The 17,615-nt window shown below is 34.7% G+C and overlaps 2 protein-coding genes across 3 annotated transcripts in view; one reads left to right on the top strand and one right to left on the bottom strand.

Annotated features, from left to right (window-relative positions):
* The window catches only part of rb (adaptor related protein complex 3 subunit ruby), a 22,593-nt gene extending 11,297 nt beyond the window's left edge, over positions 1-11,296 (top strand). For both annotated transcript variants that reach the window (XM_071593476.1, XM_071593478.1), the window contains 9 exons: positions 597-817; positions 956-1,202; positions 2,156-2,523; positions 3,911-4,169; positions 4,946-5,040; positions 7,010-7,198; positions 7,793-8,036; positions 10,749-10,887; positions 10,998-11,296. In XM_071593476.1, coding sequence (XP_071449577.1) covers positions 597-817; positions 956-1,202; positions 2,156-2,523; positions 3,911-4,169; positions 4,946-5,040; positions 7,010-7,198; positions 7,793-8,036; positions 10,749-10,887; positions 10,998-11,148 — 1,913 coding nt within the window. In that variant the 3' untranslated portion in view covers positions 11,149-11,296. The remainder of the gene's footprint in view (positions 1-596; positions 818-955; positions 1,203-2,155; positions 2,524-3,910; positions 4,170-4,945; positions 5,041-7,009; positions 7,199-7,792; positions 8,037-10,748; positions 10,888-10,997) is intronic.
* Positions 11,162-17,540, bottom strand: LOC139694950 (protein FAM169B-like). Its single transcript, XM_071593482.1, has 6 exons — positions 17,256-17,540; positions 17,082-17,173; positions 16,906-16,988; positions 16,652-16,832; positions 11,576-11,752; positions 11,162-11,476 (listed from the first exon to the last, which is right to left on the bottom strand). Exons 1-6 carry the CDS (start codon positions 17,267-17,269, stop codon positions 11,355-11,357), a joined length of 669 nt encoding a protein of 222 aa, XP_071449583.1. The 5' UTR covers positions 17,270-17,540; the 3' UTR covers positions 11,162-11,354.
* Positions 17,541-17,615: the final 75 nt, after the last annotated feature.

Genomic DNA, 17,615 nt, shown 5'->3' with positions numbered 1-17,615 from the left:
CTCCTAATCATCTTATCTGCAACTCATGATTTCCTTGTACTTTTTCTGTTAGCTCCTTCTATATTTTTTATTTTCACTTTCAGTAATCCTTTTTTTTTTTGTTAAATCCCCATCTTTCTTTTACCATACCTAGCTTCCTGTCCTCACTCTTGTTACCACTATCTCCTAATAATCCACTTTATTGTCCCGGTTAGTGCTTCCACATTCCATTTACTTTTCTGTCTTTCCTGTTTTATCCTCATATAACTCTGACCTTACAAAATACTCTTCATTAGCAATAATGTATGATTTAAGGTATGTAATATGAATGGGAGGTCATGAATAGCGGGGATCAATTATGACATTTGGACATAAATATTTTTTCAACAACCATAATTCAAATTCTCATATTTTTTTCACCATTTTAACTTCTCCGTCTGAAGAATAATATTCACTGACATGTACCTCCACAATAATAATACTTGCATTGCACAGAGCAATAAGCTCCTGATGCCTATTTTAAAATATGCCTTCTCAAGGAAATTCTTCATCTTACAATTTCTTTGGAATTTATTTTCATTGTTGTCATTTAATCATTTTAATTTTTTTCTGTGTAGATGATGTTGTTGCGGAAAGTGTTGTGGTGATTAAAAAACTTCTTCAGACTCAACCAAGTGAACATAGAGAAATTATAATTCATATGGCAAAATTGGTAGATTTCATCAATGTTCCTCAAGCAAGGGCATCTATTCTTTGGCTCTTGGGTGAATACTCAGATAGAGTGCCAAAAATAGCACCAGATGTCCTGCGTAAAATGGCCAAGAGCTTCATAAATGAGGTGAGGTGGCAATTTATTATTCGTTTGCTTGCTAATGACCACAATAGTGCCATCTAAGTTTTTAAAATAAGATTTGTTGTCTTGTCATGAATGAAAATGTGTGTACCATTCATCATTTACTTCCATTTATTTCTACAGGAGGACATTGTTAAGTTACAGATTCTAAATTTGTCTGTAAAGCTCTACCTAACAAACCCAAAACAAACTCATCTCCTATGCCAATATGTCTTCAATTTAGCCAAATATGACCACAACTATGATATAAGAGATCGTGCTCGCTTTCTGCGACAGTTTATCTTTGCAGAAAACAGTAAGCTGTCTAAACATGCCAAAAAAATTTTCTTGGCCACTAAGCCTGCTCCAGTTCTTGAATCTCGATTCAAAGGTACAGTGTATCTTATATTTTACTATAAAAAATTGAAATAAACTGCGATATTTAAGACATTTCTACCCATAATTTTTTTAACAAGCACATGACAATCTGTTAAACAGCTATGCAGTTAAAGTCTGCCGTTCTTCATGTATCCTAAGAAAGGGAGTCTATTTTCACCTTTGAAACAGTCTTTGCTATTAGAAATCCCTTTCTATACACTCAAAAAATAATAATTTACCTTAACAATCAAAAACAAGAACAAAAAAGCTTTTAGCTGACATTATTTTCATGTCAGCTAAAGAGTTTTAAGTCTTATGATTCTTTTTTGGGATAATAAGATTGAACCTGGGAGTATATGGAATTTGAAATGGACATTAAAATTTGTAGTCGCTGTATTTGAATTCTTAGTTTCATTGATTGTTTTCAGCTGTAGTCTAGCTGCTTTTACATTCAAATGTATCACTATTTGACTTGCAAATCATATGTATATGTCCTTGTTTTTGGAAGCCTTCAGTATGTAAATTACTGTCTTTGGAATCAGTATGACTTTTATTACTCACTTGAAAGATTTAATCACTCTAGCCGTAGGTGACATAAATTCAGGAAAATTCATGTGCATATTTCAATTTACATTAAAGTTAAAAAAGTTAATTAAGCTACCAAAATATTTCTTTAAATGCATACATGTGTGCAACTTTTGCAAAGTTCTTGGCCACAGCTTATATAAATCAATACATACTTAATTCATCCATATATAGGATTTGTAATTACTTCATGATGTCAGCACGTATAAACTATACATTTTCTGTAGTATTCATAGCTTAATCACTCCTAATTGTTAGTGGTCCTTATGCAGTGTATTTTATCACTGTGAAATGATGATTTTTAACTATAGTAAGTCACTATTCACAGAGTGATGGAAGTCATAATTTATTAGATTACTGATTTATTTGAATTTTCTTTAGATCGGGACCATTTCCAGCTGGGTTCCTTATCACACTACATCAATTCAAGAGCAGTTGGGTATCATGACTTGCCTCCTTTTCCGGAAGTTCCACCCCCTTCATCAGTCCGAGAAGTAGAACCACCTGTTGTTTGGAAAGAAGCTGCTAGAACAAAGAAGCAAACTGTTAAAAAGAGATCATTTTATTCTGAGTCAGAGGAGAGCAGCCCCAATAACTCTGATGACAGCAGTGATGACTCAAGTGGAGATGAAGACAGCTCAGAAGAGTCAAGTGATGAGGATGAGAGTGATACGTCTAATGAAGGAGATGATAGCAATAAAGACTCTAGTTCTGATGATGAGAATGATTCCAGCAGTGATGAGGTTCAGGTATTCCCTAAATCAGTTTCTTTTTTCCATATTGGATACTTGTTTGTTGACTCATATTTTCTCTCTATAGCAATAATAATTGTAATGTTTGAGGTTGAAATCTAAGAATAATTTCGGGAAGATTCGCAAGCATGTAGTCATGCAGAAGAGATTTATAGATCCTGGAGTCCTTAGAAGTCACCAGTTTCTACTATGGTGTTTACATTTGGCATTTATTCAAATTAAGTCATACCACTGCTACAACATCACTTAATTTGATTAAGCAGCTCTCAAAATCGCAAACTTTCTTTGAGTGTTCTCACGTCAACCTCAGTGCTTATGTAGGAACACTCAAACTTGTCACAACCCTTGTAAAAACCATGGTTTCATTATATTGGAAACTAAATTGAAAGGAAAAGAGCCTCTATTTTTGGGAACCTATATTAAACTAGAGTAAAAATGAAGTTGTTTTTACACCTTCACAGCCTCATTTGCCTGCCAACTTGACCTTCACCTTCTAAGGTAGCAGCAATTTTGGCTGCCTTTTCCTTGTGATTGGCCCACTGAGAGACAGATAGCAGAATCTTGCTCGATAGGAATGATATTTTGTTATCTTCAATGTCTTCAAATGTTCGAAACCTTTGTTTTTTATATTTTTTAAGATTTTAAAGAAATATTTGAAGATCACCCAGACAGGTTTCAATATTTATCACTGTCTTTCTTAACATTATATTTTTTAATTGATTATTCCAAAGATAAAGCATGAGGGTAATTCATAGAATGTTCCTGAGCAAAATTGAGAGCCCTCTAGTAATAATTTGGAAGTGTGGATTTTTGGACGAATAGTCTGATAGCACCTTTCTTTGTACCTAATTTCAGCTTGTACATGCTGCACACAACTATTAGAAAATTGCTCCATGATTGGCAAAAAAGATTAAGTGATGAAGTGTTGCCAAGAAACTGCAGGAGATGCCATAGCAGTAACTTTTAACGAGTCATCCGCTAATTTTTATTTCAATGCAACAATTTCAGAGTGTAAAAATTAATATCCTTCGCCGGAATTCGAACCAGGAATCCCTCCAAAATTGAGGGATCCGGGTTTTGAATTCCAGTCAAGACAAATGATTTTTACACTCTGACTTTGTTGCATTTAGAAAAATTATTTCATGGGCCACTGCTTTAGATATGAGGTCATGAAAAGAGCTAAGGATAGAGCTGCAGATAACTTAGATATTTTTCGTCTACACTTAGTTTTCTGCCCACTGAAGTGCACAAATGAGCAGCTGAAATGAATTATAGTTCCACCAAAGATAAAAACATATTCTGCAGCTGAGTGATAAAAGGAATTAATTGTTTTGGTTTTATTCATGAAAATTTTTCTAATTCATTAATCACATGCTGTTTACAGGTTGTTTCCAAGTCCAAAATTGTGTTATCGAAAAAAGGACAGAAGAAAAATAGTGAAGTGGAAGAGGAGTCATCAGAGTCAGAAGAGGAAGAAGATGATGATGAAGATGATGACGATGATGAAGAAGAAGAGGATGACTCTGAGAGTTCTGTCGAAGAGAAGCATAGCAAAGCTCAGTCAAGCAGTAAGAAAAAGTCAAAACCAGAGCCCCCAAGCAAAGCAAAGACAAATTTGGATCTGTTGCTGGAATTAGATGATGGTAATTATGCTATTCAACTTTTCAATAGTATCTCATCTGACAAGGCTTGTATCTTAATGATATGTAGCCAGCCGGGTTGGTTTTGCACTTAGGCCAGATAGTGAAGCACATAGGTCAGATAATAAAGAGTGAACTGTAGTTGCAATTTTTTTGACTTCAAATAGTTTTATTTATTAGAATTTTGAGATATCATTCCTGTTGTAATTATGCATGTCTTCTTCTTTGATTAAGATTTTTGATTGAATTGCGGCTGTAGCAATTGTTTTATCTAGTTTCCTCAAGTCCTTTCATCTGACCACATGAGCTAGACCCTGTGTGTGTGTGCTTATGTCCTATCAAATCATTCATTCAACTGTTTACCATAGTGTTGGTGGTATTCTATCATTTGTAGCATATTCTTATTTGGTTTCCAAGATATTAATTGGTCCTCTTGAGAAACACCAATGATTCTGGATGGGATTATATTTGTGTGTAAAAGGCTGAAAAGTATGCTTTAGGAACTTCGAAAATTGAGGCAATGTTCCTGAAAAACAAAGTTCTAATTTCGCTAGGTCACACACCTTTCTATTTGCATAAGTCCTGAATTAGCATCCTTTGGGAATGGACAAGTATATTCTATCAGTTTGGGAGAAAGAATATTGTTTCATGATAGATATTAAATGGTTCTTAAATTTAGCTAGTGGTAAAGGTAAACTTATATTTTTTATCTCTGTAGCATTAAAATTTACTTAATTATTCAAATTATTTCTAATAATGATCCCAATACTCTTTTTCAGTTCCATCTATAACTCCAGTGATGACACCATCATTAAGTGGCTTTCTGACTCCTCTGGGTCCTCCATCTACACAAACCATGCTATCTACTATTCAGGTGGGTAAAGATATTGAAATTTAAAAACTCAAGAGTTTCCTTCAATCTTCCTCTCTTGAATCACTCATTCCCTGTAGATATTCAGGAAAACTTCTCATGATTAATATTCCTAAACATTTCTCATTGGAATTATTACAGTATAAGAGTTCCCATACTTTATAACATTTAAATGTGATTTTAAGAATAGCTATATTTTTACTAAGGTGTATAGAATGCCCTATTTTCAGAGGTTCCACCGAAAAAGAATTTTGATGAATGATAAAACATTAAAAAGTAAACATTTGAAAGTTTCTTCCAAGAATCTCTACACCTAGTCTGAGCAAAGTAGTTAACAGATTATGAGAAAACAAAATTTGCACTTTTCCACAGATTTATTTGTAATGTAAAATGCATTTCAGTTCATCGAACCATCTTCAGGTGCAAGACCTTTCAGTTCATCAAACCATCGAAAAGATGTTTCGATTAACTAAAATGCATTGTACGTAACCAATAAATCTGTGGGAAAGTGCAAATTTTGTTTACTCATAATGACAAACTTCCACTACATCTCGCCTAAATCTGTTGAAGTTTACAGATCCCTCTTAGCATGAATGAGGGACATAATTAATTCACTTAAATTTGGACGTTATTAATGCACTTTACTTTCAAACTACGACTTAGTCATTGAAAAATTACATGGATTAGAGGAGAACCTGGCAAAACTCCTCAAAGACCTTGCCTCACATATTCTGAAATTACCCTAATGCATGCAACAAGTCGATTATTGAAAATATTATGAGAAACAAATTTGCACTTTTTTACAGGTTTAAACCTGTGGAAAAGTGCCAATTTGTTTCTCATAATGATGAACTTCCACTATATCTTGCCTGAATCTGTTGAATATAATAGAAAATATTGTTCCCAATTCCTGAATGAAAGCTAATTTCATCATCATTGTTTTAATGGATTGCCCAAAAAATTTATCATCCATTTCACTAACCTCGTGTGTTATAAAACTCTTAGAGTTTAGTAATTCAAGTAATCTCTCAGAACTCCCTCTCTCCCAGTACATTGCCCAGGCATCATCCATCTATCTCAAATGGTGTAACAACATATTCAAAGCAATGTGTTATAATTTTTATGTTGTGCTCTTGTTTGACTGCTCAGTTTTTTGTTAATAGAATGACAATGTTTATCTATCTAGATTAAAGATTAAAAGGCACATTGATTGAGGCCAACATTTTTAGTAGGCTATGTACAAGGTTTCGCTTTGAAGTAAGAGTAGCAGTAGTGCTTGAGATGGATGCATTAATTGGTCATAAAAAATTTTTTACTCCTTGACGTGGCTGCCCCATGTGTAAATTCAAGTTTCCTTAGAACCCTGGTAGTGCATGCATTTACTGTATGCCAGAGAAGTTGTCTTCTAAAATTTCTTCTTTCAATTCAACCCTTGTTACTTGAAGTGGGAGGTCTAATAATGAACCATAGTCAGTGGGAGAAAATATTGGTATATGCCGATAGCTTATGTTGTATTATATAGATTTAGATAAAATTATCAAGGACAGGAATGCTAGGTTCATGTATGGATTTCTGAGAGGTTGGGAAAATGGAACCCTTAGTGTATCACCTAGTTTAAATAAAATACCTTTGCTTAAATACTGTTAATTTATATTGCTTTTAGGACATTTTCTGTATTTTTTATCATTAGATTGCTATAATTTAAGGAAAAAGTTCCCAATTAGAGGAACTACAATGAACCCTTATTTATTATGAATAAATTTACTGAATGTATTCACAAAATAGTGAATCTGCTTTTGCTGCAACAATTTTGAAGCATTGTACTGTGTTTCTGTTTAGTTTATGGCAGTGTTTTGAGTTGAAAATCATTACAGGGCATCTGGATAACTTCTTTTTTTAAACAAATGTGTAATTCTGATAATTCAGTCAAATTTACCTGACACTTATATCCTCTTGCTTCTTTGAAATATAGGTTGCAAGTCCCAGCTACATACCACTGGCACAGAATGAGTTGTTGAATAAAATAAGTGGTCGTGGGTTACATGTTACCTACCGGTTTACCCGTTCTCCCCACTTATTCTCACCTTTGATGGCATCAGTGGAGCTCATATTCACAAATGTTTCTGGAGAAGGCATTGAGGACATTAAAGTGGGGCAAAAGGTAGAGTATACCACCAATTTTGATGTTGATATCCTGAATTATATTTTGTTCTAACCAGAAGTTATAGGTCTATGAATAATGTCCCAATTTTTTTGAGTTAATGTAGTTTGCTGCTATTTGTTGAAATGTGTAATTTCTCTTTGGAATCTATTATAAGAATTGTGCAAATTGACTAAGTCATGGACTGAAGTGATAATTTCTGAGAAGTTTTGCCTTAAATGGAAGGGGATAAGATAACTGAAGTGACATTTTTCTAATCATTGAAGAGTATGATAAAGTTCCTACCCCTGTCTTAACTCCATTTACTTGCAGTTTGTGTCTTAAAGGGTTAGCTAAATGGTTAAGGTAATCCCTGCACAAAACACATAAGCCCTCATTCATATGGCACATAGATTGCATCACTGCTTCTGTGCAGAATTAGTGGTGCTTAATTTATATAAAATGTTCCAAAACCTGCCATGTATGCAAAAATAGAGCCAGAAAGGCCAAGGGATGATCTTGACCGTATCAGGCTACATTTAAGGTAGTTGATTTTGTTACATGATTTCTATAATGAAATCTATGTGTTACTTATGAAGTGATTTTATTTTACAGTTTCTTTCACCTGGTTCAACAGTTCACGAATTTGCCCCAATTGGGATGCTTCATCCATCATCCAGTCTTCCTGGAACTCTAGGCATTGATTTTAATGACTCCACACAGCCTGTTGCATTTGAAATACTCAGTACCAGCAGCAGCACGGGAGATCTTTGCACTTCCAAAGTAACGCTGAAACCTCCTATTGGGGAACTCATTCGAGCTGTTACAATGAATGAACAACTTTTTCTGACAGAATTACGTAAGTTCCAATGCAGTAATTACTTAAATACACATATAATCCAGCCTTTTGAACTTATAACATTGAACAATGGTGTTAGATGGACTTGAGGAGATTGAAATACCTCTCATTGTAAAATTCATGTCCCATAGAGCAGTTTATGTATCTCAGAAGATTTTTGGACCTGAGGTCAAAAAAGTAGGGACATATGAGGAAGAAAGAAAGTACTCAGAGATGAAGAGGGACCTGATATACCTGTAGAGTAGGATGATGGATTTTGTGTTTTGTTAGGAGTAATAAAATATTTGTTTGGTAGTTGTGTCCATCCAAAAACCTACCTTAACCGGTAGATTACCTTAAAAAATATGAGGAAGAATTACGCTAGGCAAAGAAGCTTTCACAAGGAGTGGGGATGATGACAAGAGTGTTACAAAAAAGCTTGGGAAAACTTTGATGGGGAGCGTAGTTATGTATGGTGTGGAAACACTGTCATTGAGGCAGAATGATAGGCGTTGATTGGAGGCTTTTGAAAAATAGGTTTAGAGAAGATGGAGAAGGTTAAGTGGACAGAAAGGTTAACAAATGAGCAGGTGTGTTAGGTATGGTGGGTGAGCAGAGGGGATTGTTGAGAGAAATTGTAAGGAGGCAGGAAAAATTGATATATTTTGATGGGCATATTGATTGGAAGTGGGATGTTGAAGACTGTGATAGTGGGGAGAATGTTAAGACAACACGGAACGAGGCAGAAACAGGATAGGGAAGTTAGACAGAATGAAGGGAGGAAAGAAGTATACAGAGATGAAGAGGGACTTTATTATTGAATAGGATGTTGGGTTGTGTTTTGTTAGGAGAGACAATAGAAATATTTGGTTGTTGTGTCCATCTAAAACCTACCTTAACCACTAGATTATCTGTAATCTAAAGTTAAAACATTAATCATGTAATATTCTAATCTGCATTTCATTTATTTATATAATAATGAGATATTTCATATGACACCACTATAGAAAGAAATATTCCTACTCCTTTCATTTTTATAGATACTACCTTGATCAAAAATTTCCCGGAATTTATTCAGAAAATTAAAAATACAAGTTTATTCATCTAAATCTATATTGTCCCCTTCAAAGAAATCCCCATCGATTGCAACACACTTATGCCAGCGCTTGATCCAATCCTCGAAACATTTTTTATATTCGGTTTTCGGTATGTCCATCAGTGCTTCCCGGGGTTTTTCCATTACTTCCTCTCGGCTGCTAAAACGCGTTCCCCGTAATGGTTTTTTAACTCGATTGAACAGAAAGAAGTCACAGGGAGCCAAATCAGGTGAATTCGGTGGCTGTTGGATGGTATTTGTTGCATTTTTCGTCAAAAAATTACGAATAATGATAGCACTGTGCGACGGTGCGTTATCATGGTGCAAAATCCACGAGTTTTCTGCCCACATTTCTGGTCTCTTTCGGCGAATTGCTTCACGCAAACGTCTCATAACGCCCAAATAATACTCTTTGTTTACTGTCTGGCCTTCTGGCAAAAATTCATGATGCACTACACCGTTGTAATCCATGAAAACCGTCAGCATTGCCTTCTTTTTTGACTGAAAACGACGTGGTTTTTTTGGTCTCGGCTCATTTGGTGAACGCCATTCACTTGCCTGATGTCTGGATTGCGTGTCGTACTCATAAACCCACGTCTCGTCTCCAGTAATGATCCTTTTGATGAATGTGGGATCGGATTCAGCCTCGCAAATCATGTCTTTTGCGACGTCAACACGGTCTCTTTTTTGCATGAAATTGAGGTCTTTTGGCACCAACTTTGCTGCTACACGACGGAAACCCAAATCATTAACCACAATGTCTTGGGCGGATCCATAGGCAATGTTCAAGTCCTCCGCTATTTCTCTGATGGTTAATTTGTGGTTATTGACCAACATTTCTTTTACTTTATCAATTTTTTCACCGACTTTCGATGTCGATGGTCTGCCACTGCGTTCATCATCTTCGATTGACTCACGACCACTTCTGAACCGCTCGTGCCACTGGTAAACGACCGTTTTTTTTAGAGAATCGTTGCCGAAACACTTTTCCAACATTTCCAACGTCCGTGCGCCACTAAATCCGTTTTTTACGCAAAATTTAATACAAGTTCGTTGTTGCAAATTTAAATCCATTTCTGCAATTGTAAAAAATCGCCAACACACACAGAGATAGATGTACTCTTGGCTACGTAACTTTTGCAAATGTCAAGTTATGACACTAAGATTTAAAGGGAATATCAACAACAGATGTACCAATTTAACAAAAAAAACAGAACTCAAATCGGTAAGATGGGAGCGCCACACGGTGGTTATTCCGGGAACCTTTTGATCAAGGTAGTATTTCTGCTATATTGAAATTGCATAAACAAGCCTCTCAATGATCTCCATGAATGCACACCCTTCTGTTTACATTGTGCCCTAATTTGTGATGGTTGTTGGCAATACACTTTATTTCTCTATGCTCCTTTTTAGTAATCATATTTAACTTGGTTATATGGACTCTACATTAAAGTGAAAAATATTGATTTTGATGTTTAAAAATGTTTATTGTTTAAACTTTCTAATTTACTGTACTGATAGAATCAACTTTGGTCATGCTCTTTTAGTATTGGATGATTGTTGACCCAAATAATGTCCTGAAAACTGCTTTATTTAATGAGTTATTATGCTTCTTATTTATGAATTTCTCCTTACAGAAAAGCTGAAGGGTATGAATGAGCATAGTGCTAATAATTTATCATCACCAGCAGCATTTGATTCCAAGTATTTCAGTCAAAAAGTATTTGAAGCCGCCAATGTTGCAGCCATACCAAGCTTAGATTCTAAAATCCTAAGGTATCGTAGTCATAGAAATCTTAGTATATTCCATGTATCAGTACTAATTGCAGTTTTACAAAATTCCATTCTAATCATTAATCAACGATTAATTGAATTTTATATTACAGATTTGCCGGTCAAACTCTCTCATCTAGATCTCTGGTCCTAATAACAGTTAAAACTGAGGAAAATTCTAGCTTCAGCATTTATGTGAATTCAGAAAAAATGGTCATTGGTTCAATGCTTCTGAATGAACTGAAGAGTCATTTAAGAAATTAGAATGGTAATAACTTATATGCTGAAGTTATTGCCATTTTATTTATCTACAATATAAATGTAGTTTTATTGGTGTATATAAAGGTAATACATACTCTTTGTGCATTTCATTTGTACATTAAGCACTGTATATGTACTTGCATACAGTGAATCACAGTAATATTACATTTTTTATTAGTTAATATAATGGCTTTCTTCATTACCAAATTTTATCTTCTTTTTGATTTCATGGAGTACCAAACAAGCGTGCGAAAGCCCTCACTGCCAGATCCCTCTATTTCCCAGAAATTTAAACGGTACTGTGTATGCTGTGACAGGAACTTGGACAAAACTGCAGTCACATGAAAAAGCATAAATATTCATTTAGTTCAAAGTTTTATACATACATACAAATAGCAAATGTAGTGTGTAAATAACGTTCTGAACATACCCATCCTCATAGAATTCGATATGGGCTTACTTAAACCAACATTTTCTCCAGGGTACGTGTTGACTAGGTCATATAAAATGCTTGTGCCGTAACCTTTTCTTCTATGCGAGTTCCGAATATAAGCAGTATCCAGAGTATTCATTTCATACTTGCTACCCATCTCTTCATTCCATGTACCTTGAAAATTAGGTAGGAAGAGCATAAGAATCTCACTTTTATAAATTTTACAATTTATGAATGGTAATAAAGTCTTTCCAAGCCAATATCTCACTAAGTAATACATACATAATAGGCCACGTGAAGAAGTCTGCTATGAGTTCAATGAAACTATAAGTTTGTTCCAATAGTATAGTTCTGAATGAATGTCTATAATTTTCTATCAGAGTGGAAACTTATGAGTGACATAGCTACATATATTGATGCCAATAATTCAGTTTTTAGTTTTAATTCAAGTTTTAGGGCCACTGGCTATTTACCCTATGCAGATTTGCCAAGAAAGATGATCTGCAGTCAATTGTTATGGTTTTATTTTTAAGGTTTATAATATAAGATTTCACAAGCATTATGCTACATTATTTCCAACTCTTTTTAAATAATCACATAAATTGAATTTATTACCTGTGATCATTTGGCAACATAACCGAAAAACCATAGTTATCAACTCAAAGGTGGGTTTGATAGATGAGGGTAAAGCACACCTAGTACCAAGCCTAACAGCAAGTACAATTCACACATCTGGGTAGGGGAACCAGTTTCTTTCTCGTTGCTACCTATGGTTTCCCATGAAGATTCCAGGGCCGAAACAAATGAACAACTTGGATGAAGCCGAGGTTGCCAAGAGGCATCCCTGGGAATCAAACCTGGGCCCTCCAGTCAGTATTCAAGTGTTCTACACCCTGGACTACCAGGTAATCCCTTACTTCTGCCATTATACATCAATAATTATTCAATTATATTTTGAAAATGTTCCCCGCATTTTTCTTTTTATACATTCCAAAATACTCTTTATTATTCAAATTAACCTCGCAGATAGCAGCTAGTGCCAAATATTGTTTTTTGTTGAATAATCATATGCTCTTGTTTGATGATGCAGAGTGATTTATAGAGTCAGTATGCTGGCCAGCTGCATGCCTTTGCCCTTCGATGCCTAAAAGTTCATGGTGCTTCACCATGAACTTTAAGAGCTATTCATATATTTTAAGGTCCAGTGCACTCTGGTGTAGTTGTGGTTATTCAAATTGTAGCATTACCACCATAAGCCAGTATGTCATCCTTTACTAATGTTGTGCAAGCAATATCCTCCTGGGAGAGTAATATGATGCCATGTTATATCAGAAGTGGGGTCATCCTCCCTAGAGTCATATCAGAAGTCCACAAAAGAGAGTTACTTATTTAAGTAAATTAATCCAGCCACCAAAAATGAAACCAAAGTAATAATCTCCATCCTTAGCCTAACAATTGGTCAATAATGCACATAAACATTTTTAAAGCAACAATAAAAGGAATACCTGTATAGTAATATAGAAAATCAATTACCATCTTACTACATGCATGGGAATTAGGTGAATCGCCTAATTTACCACTGAAAGATGAATACTCAAGTAATGTACAAACAAGACAAAGTTCTGATGAAGTCAAGATAATTAGTCACATGAATCTTCTCATGTTTTCAGATAATACAAAGGTATCGTAATATGTTAATCAGAGAAGATAACATTATTTTAGACAGCAATTTCACCCCTTTGGAGTTGATTTTTAAATGGATTTTGTAGCGAGTTTCTAGGCCCCTCAAGGCAACTTTCCTGAAAATTTTCAAAGGCCCAGGGGTGAAAGTGGTAAGCAGGGGTAACATGCTTTAAGCATTAAGTGGCTGTGTATGGACTTGTGTGTATTATCATATCACCTGCCTAAAAATCTAATCCAGAAGAATTCATCAATACCCTGGATTCAAAATTCCGAATTTGAGAATGTTGCATTTATCTTAAACAATTAAGCAAAATACATATAAACCCATTTTAAATGCATGTAAATGATTTTGTTGAATGGCTCCTAATTGTACTGGATGTAAATTCCTGCACAGAATCATTTTTTATGCAAATATGGGTTACTTTATTTTAATCTTGTTATTTTACAGTGGTCAAATGTTATTACGCAACAACAGTATAAAATTATGAGATTACAACTCAAGAGTGGGCCACATACATATGTTTATGAATGGAAAGGAGAAATTGAGTTTCTTATGCCCTTTTTTGGACTGAATATATGTATTAAATAATTTTTACTTAAGCTGTAAAGGGTTTTTTACACCATTGTATGAGGGAAAGGGTAACACTAAGATTGGCGAGGGGAATTTCACTGGCAAAGGATTAACTTTTCCCGTGAATCACCACACCAATCTTAATATTCCCCTTCTTTATCCTTTTATAGAGTAAAAACCCTTTATGGCATAAGTAAAAATTATTTAATATAGTCATTCATGTTATGAATCTTGGAAAGCATACAACTAACATTTGGCTCCTTTATTCACTTTGATTAGTGGAATGACCTAACGTTCGGAATTAGAAGTATGTGAAGTGGAGTCTAACTTGATTAAAGGATATTGTTTCAAGCATAACTTTATGAAACTGCCTCATAATTATGTAAATCAAAAATACTAAGAAATACCATGCATTAGGTTTTTGTAGTGGTACAATAATATAAAAAAATATGGTGCGGAATTACAATGTTTTAAATATATACCATCAAAGAAGCTCTGAGCACACTCCTAAAATATTTTTCTGAACAGTGGATTTTTATAGAGTTATTTTTGTTGCACTCTAATAACATCTGTAAGAAATGTTCAATTTTTCACTTGCATCATCCACATGGGCTATAAATGTGGGGAAAGCTCCTTAGATGCCCTTTTTTTAACCTTACCATCTGAACAGCATAACGAGATATTTTGAAATCCTTAGTATGTGGTGTTTTGAAAAGAGAATTGCAATGGTTCTCAATTACATGTTTCTTCATTGTAAGTTTATATTTCATTGTTAATGAGGTTTGAAATTTCATTACTAAGATCTATATAATGAATTACTCTTGTCATGCATAACTGCAATACTTCTACTCTGGTTCCCTCTAATTTGGTCTCCAGTAAATGATTGTGAATTTGTCCAATTACTTTCCTTCATGCATCTTTAACACATACTTTCTTCTACCACTTGTTGATTCTTCTTTATTTGTTACTTTCTGTTCATTTTGTTTTCACCATTTTTCAATGATGGAAGAAGCAGAGGATGGCCTGTGGCTCTAATTTTCTTCAAGCCCATAATTTTCTCATCCATAGATAGGAAAATTCAGGATATTAATTTAATGAATAGGGTACGGCAAATGAATTTCTTTGTCTAAATAAGGGCTTTTAATAGGTTTTTTTTCTATGTAATAATAATCAATTTGCCATCCATTTTTGATGTTTGTCTGACTCTTTTGCACACGTGCAAGAGATATGAAAGTATATAACTTTTAAGTTGTTTATCATCAGGTTGAGAAGGAAATGCATCATCAAAATTGTTTGGCGAAGAAGGTGGAGTATTTTCAGAATAAGGATTTGATAACCTTTCCTTTAAAGAGTCCTTTTTTCGTGAAAACCTTGCGTAATTTCCTGATGCGTATATTTTGCACTGAGTGAATGGATAAACTACAGTAATCAACCCAAAGTCACTGTCATCATACAAACTTATGGTAGGTGAGAGTAGACCCTCAGCTGAGCCAATTAGCGAGTGAAATTCTCACAGGGTGGCTACACTCAGAAACGAACCCAGGTCCGCTGGTCAGTAGCACAGCACTCTACCCACTGGAATACCATGCTACATAAACGGGTAGTTCGAAAATATATGCAGCATTCTCTAGCAGTTTAATGTGGTTCACATTCATAAAACTTAAAGAGATTTAAATTCATCATTTAGAAACTCAGAATCGGATACTAGCAGATTGCATATTGTTTTTCACAATTCGTTAACATGTGAATCTTCGCTCTCATTTAATGTTCTGAATCTAATCTTGATTGCTATAATTTATTGCTCGACATTAGCGTAGCCTTCACCCTCCATTCATTTTATTGTATTTCTGGTACATTTCTTCCATAATAGTTCATCCCGGTTTAAATTGTTTTCTTAATCTCCACCCTTGTTATGTTGAGGCAATAATTTTCCCCAAGCAAATACCACTCTTGACTAGGCTTATCTGCTTCTTTGCTCTATGATAATGTTTCTTTCTAGATACGATTTTAAAATTTCCATGTTTGTCTAGGCATAGGTCAACCTTCATGCTTTTTACAAAGAAAACTTATTTTGGCGTAGCATAAACCCTACTTGAAATTTACCTGTTTCTTAAATCATCCTAAGTATTTTTCTACCTGCTATTAAATATTAAGAGCATTTGAATTTTTTCTTCAATGGGAAATAGGATGTTCTTATCATGTCCCTTGAAGAAACTTTTTCATGTCATCTTATGTTAATATACATAAATCCTTCCAATGTTCCAATCATTATTTCATTTTATTATTATCCCAACTTGATTTTGGTGTTTTTCTACCTTTTCAATTTTTTTCCTTAATATGTTGTTGAAACAATAAATAGTATCCCTTATTCATATCATTCCCATTATACCGCATGTAATTTTATTTGTGGAAAAGCTTTCATACTTTAATTTGCACTGGCTAAGTAGCATAAGCTTTCACACCATCATTTGAAATTCATGGAGGTGTTCGATTAATTATAGTCTGACGAAAGAGAAACATAAATGAGGCTGACTAAATGAGCCAGAAGGAAAGCAATCCACGAGGAACTAAGCCGCTATGTCCAATAATAAAAACTGCTGAATTCAAAGGTAGTAATTTCATTGTTAAATGAAATAGGGCTTTGTACCAGTAATTCTGGTGTGGCAATAAACCGGCCTCGCTAAAATACACATGCAGACAGGTAGTGCATCAATTGAACATGAGATTGATAATCTAGTTCCGAAGACGTCCCAAATGTTGACATGATTCTCGAAGCGCGCAATACCTTCATGATTAAAATATAGAATAGTGACTCTCACCCTTTAATTTTAATGTATAGAACCCAACTGCAATTCCCTTGCACCATAATATCTTTACCACATCAGACGATTCCGGCAAGTCATACGGTGACTCAAAATTATGTGAGTCCGGTGGTTCATACTGCTCATATAACACTTTGCTTAGGACGAAATGGACAGCCTTATCTTCCACGGAAGACACCTGAGGTCAAAATTATAATTAAATTGGATATATGAAGTCTATGCGGTTACACATTAATATTATAAACTCTTACTTCAATCCAGCCATTTCGCTCTCCACCCGACCCAAGCACTTGATCCACATTTTTCCACTTGCCTTTCAAGTTAATTCCTATACCTATTTCGAAATTATTAACCTATCTTAAAACAGAATTGTCAAGCATAATAGTAAGTATAGACTTCAAATAATTTTAAATCCTTAGCTACGTACATACGTCACATGCAGGACATGTGATTGTAGATACATCAATAGAATGGTGGAGATATCTAATTACTGAGTACTTCTGGAGGGGATTACGGCACCTACGGATTAAATAAACTATTTACTCAAGTATTTTCAACACGGATATATCTAAGTGGACGCATGAAAAAAGTGATGACTAACCTGGAGCAAATCATGTCCCTTGATCATCAATCTTTAATCAATGGCCTATCTTGCGACTCAAGGAACGTAATTTGCCCATTTCCACACAAAATTGCTAAGCGAAAATTAACTCGTCGGTGCCAGATGATAACAATTACGCAACCCATATCTATATTTTAACCTTCAGCCTTCTTGATTATAGTAATTTAATTACAATTGACGTACATTTTATTAGTCTTAATTTAGGGATACAAATATTCGGCAGCATTTTGTTGACAACGCGCATATTTTCTTGTGGATTAGTTTCCTCACGGACGCATTTTAACCAAAGTCAACCAACGTTGCCAATTGCCTGGTTCGTGTTGCGTGTGGATAGCAAAC

Source organism: Hetaerina americana, unplaced genomic scaffold (assembly GCF_022747635.1).
Source record: "Hetaerina americana unplaced genomic scaffold, ioHetAmer1.1.p SCAF_6, whole genome shotgun sequence".
Lineage (NCBI taxonomy): Eukaryota > Metazoa > Arthropoda > Insecta > Odonata > Calopterygidae > Hetaerina > Hetaerina americana.
Note: the sequence above shows the minus strand (reverse complement) of the source record. Positions and strands in the feature narration are given on the sequence as shown.

Excerpts from the sequence above, each read along its gene's own strand:
- LOC139694950 (XM_071593482.1), bottom strand. Across the intron at positions 16,833-16,905 it reads AGCGAAATGGCTGGATTGAA|GTGTCTTCCGTGGAAGATAA; the intron begins GTAAGAGTTTAT and ends TTTTGACCTCAG. Across the intron at positions 11,477-11,575 it reads ATCGAATTCTATGAGGATGG|TTTTGTCCAAGTTCCTGTCA; the intron begins GTATGTTCAGAA and ends ATGTGACTGCAG.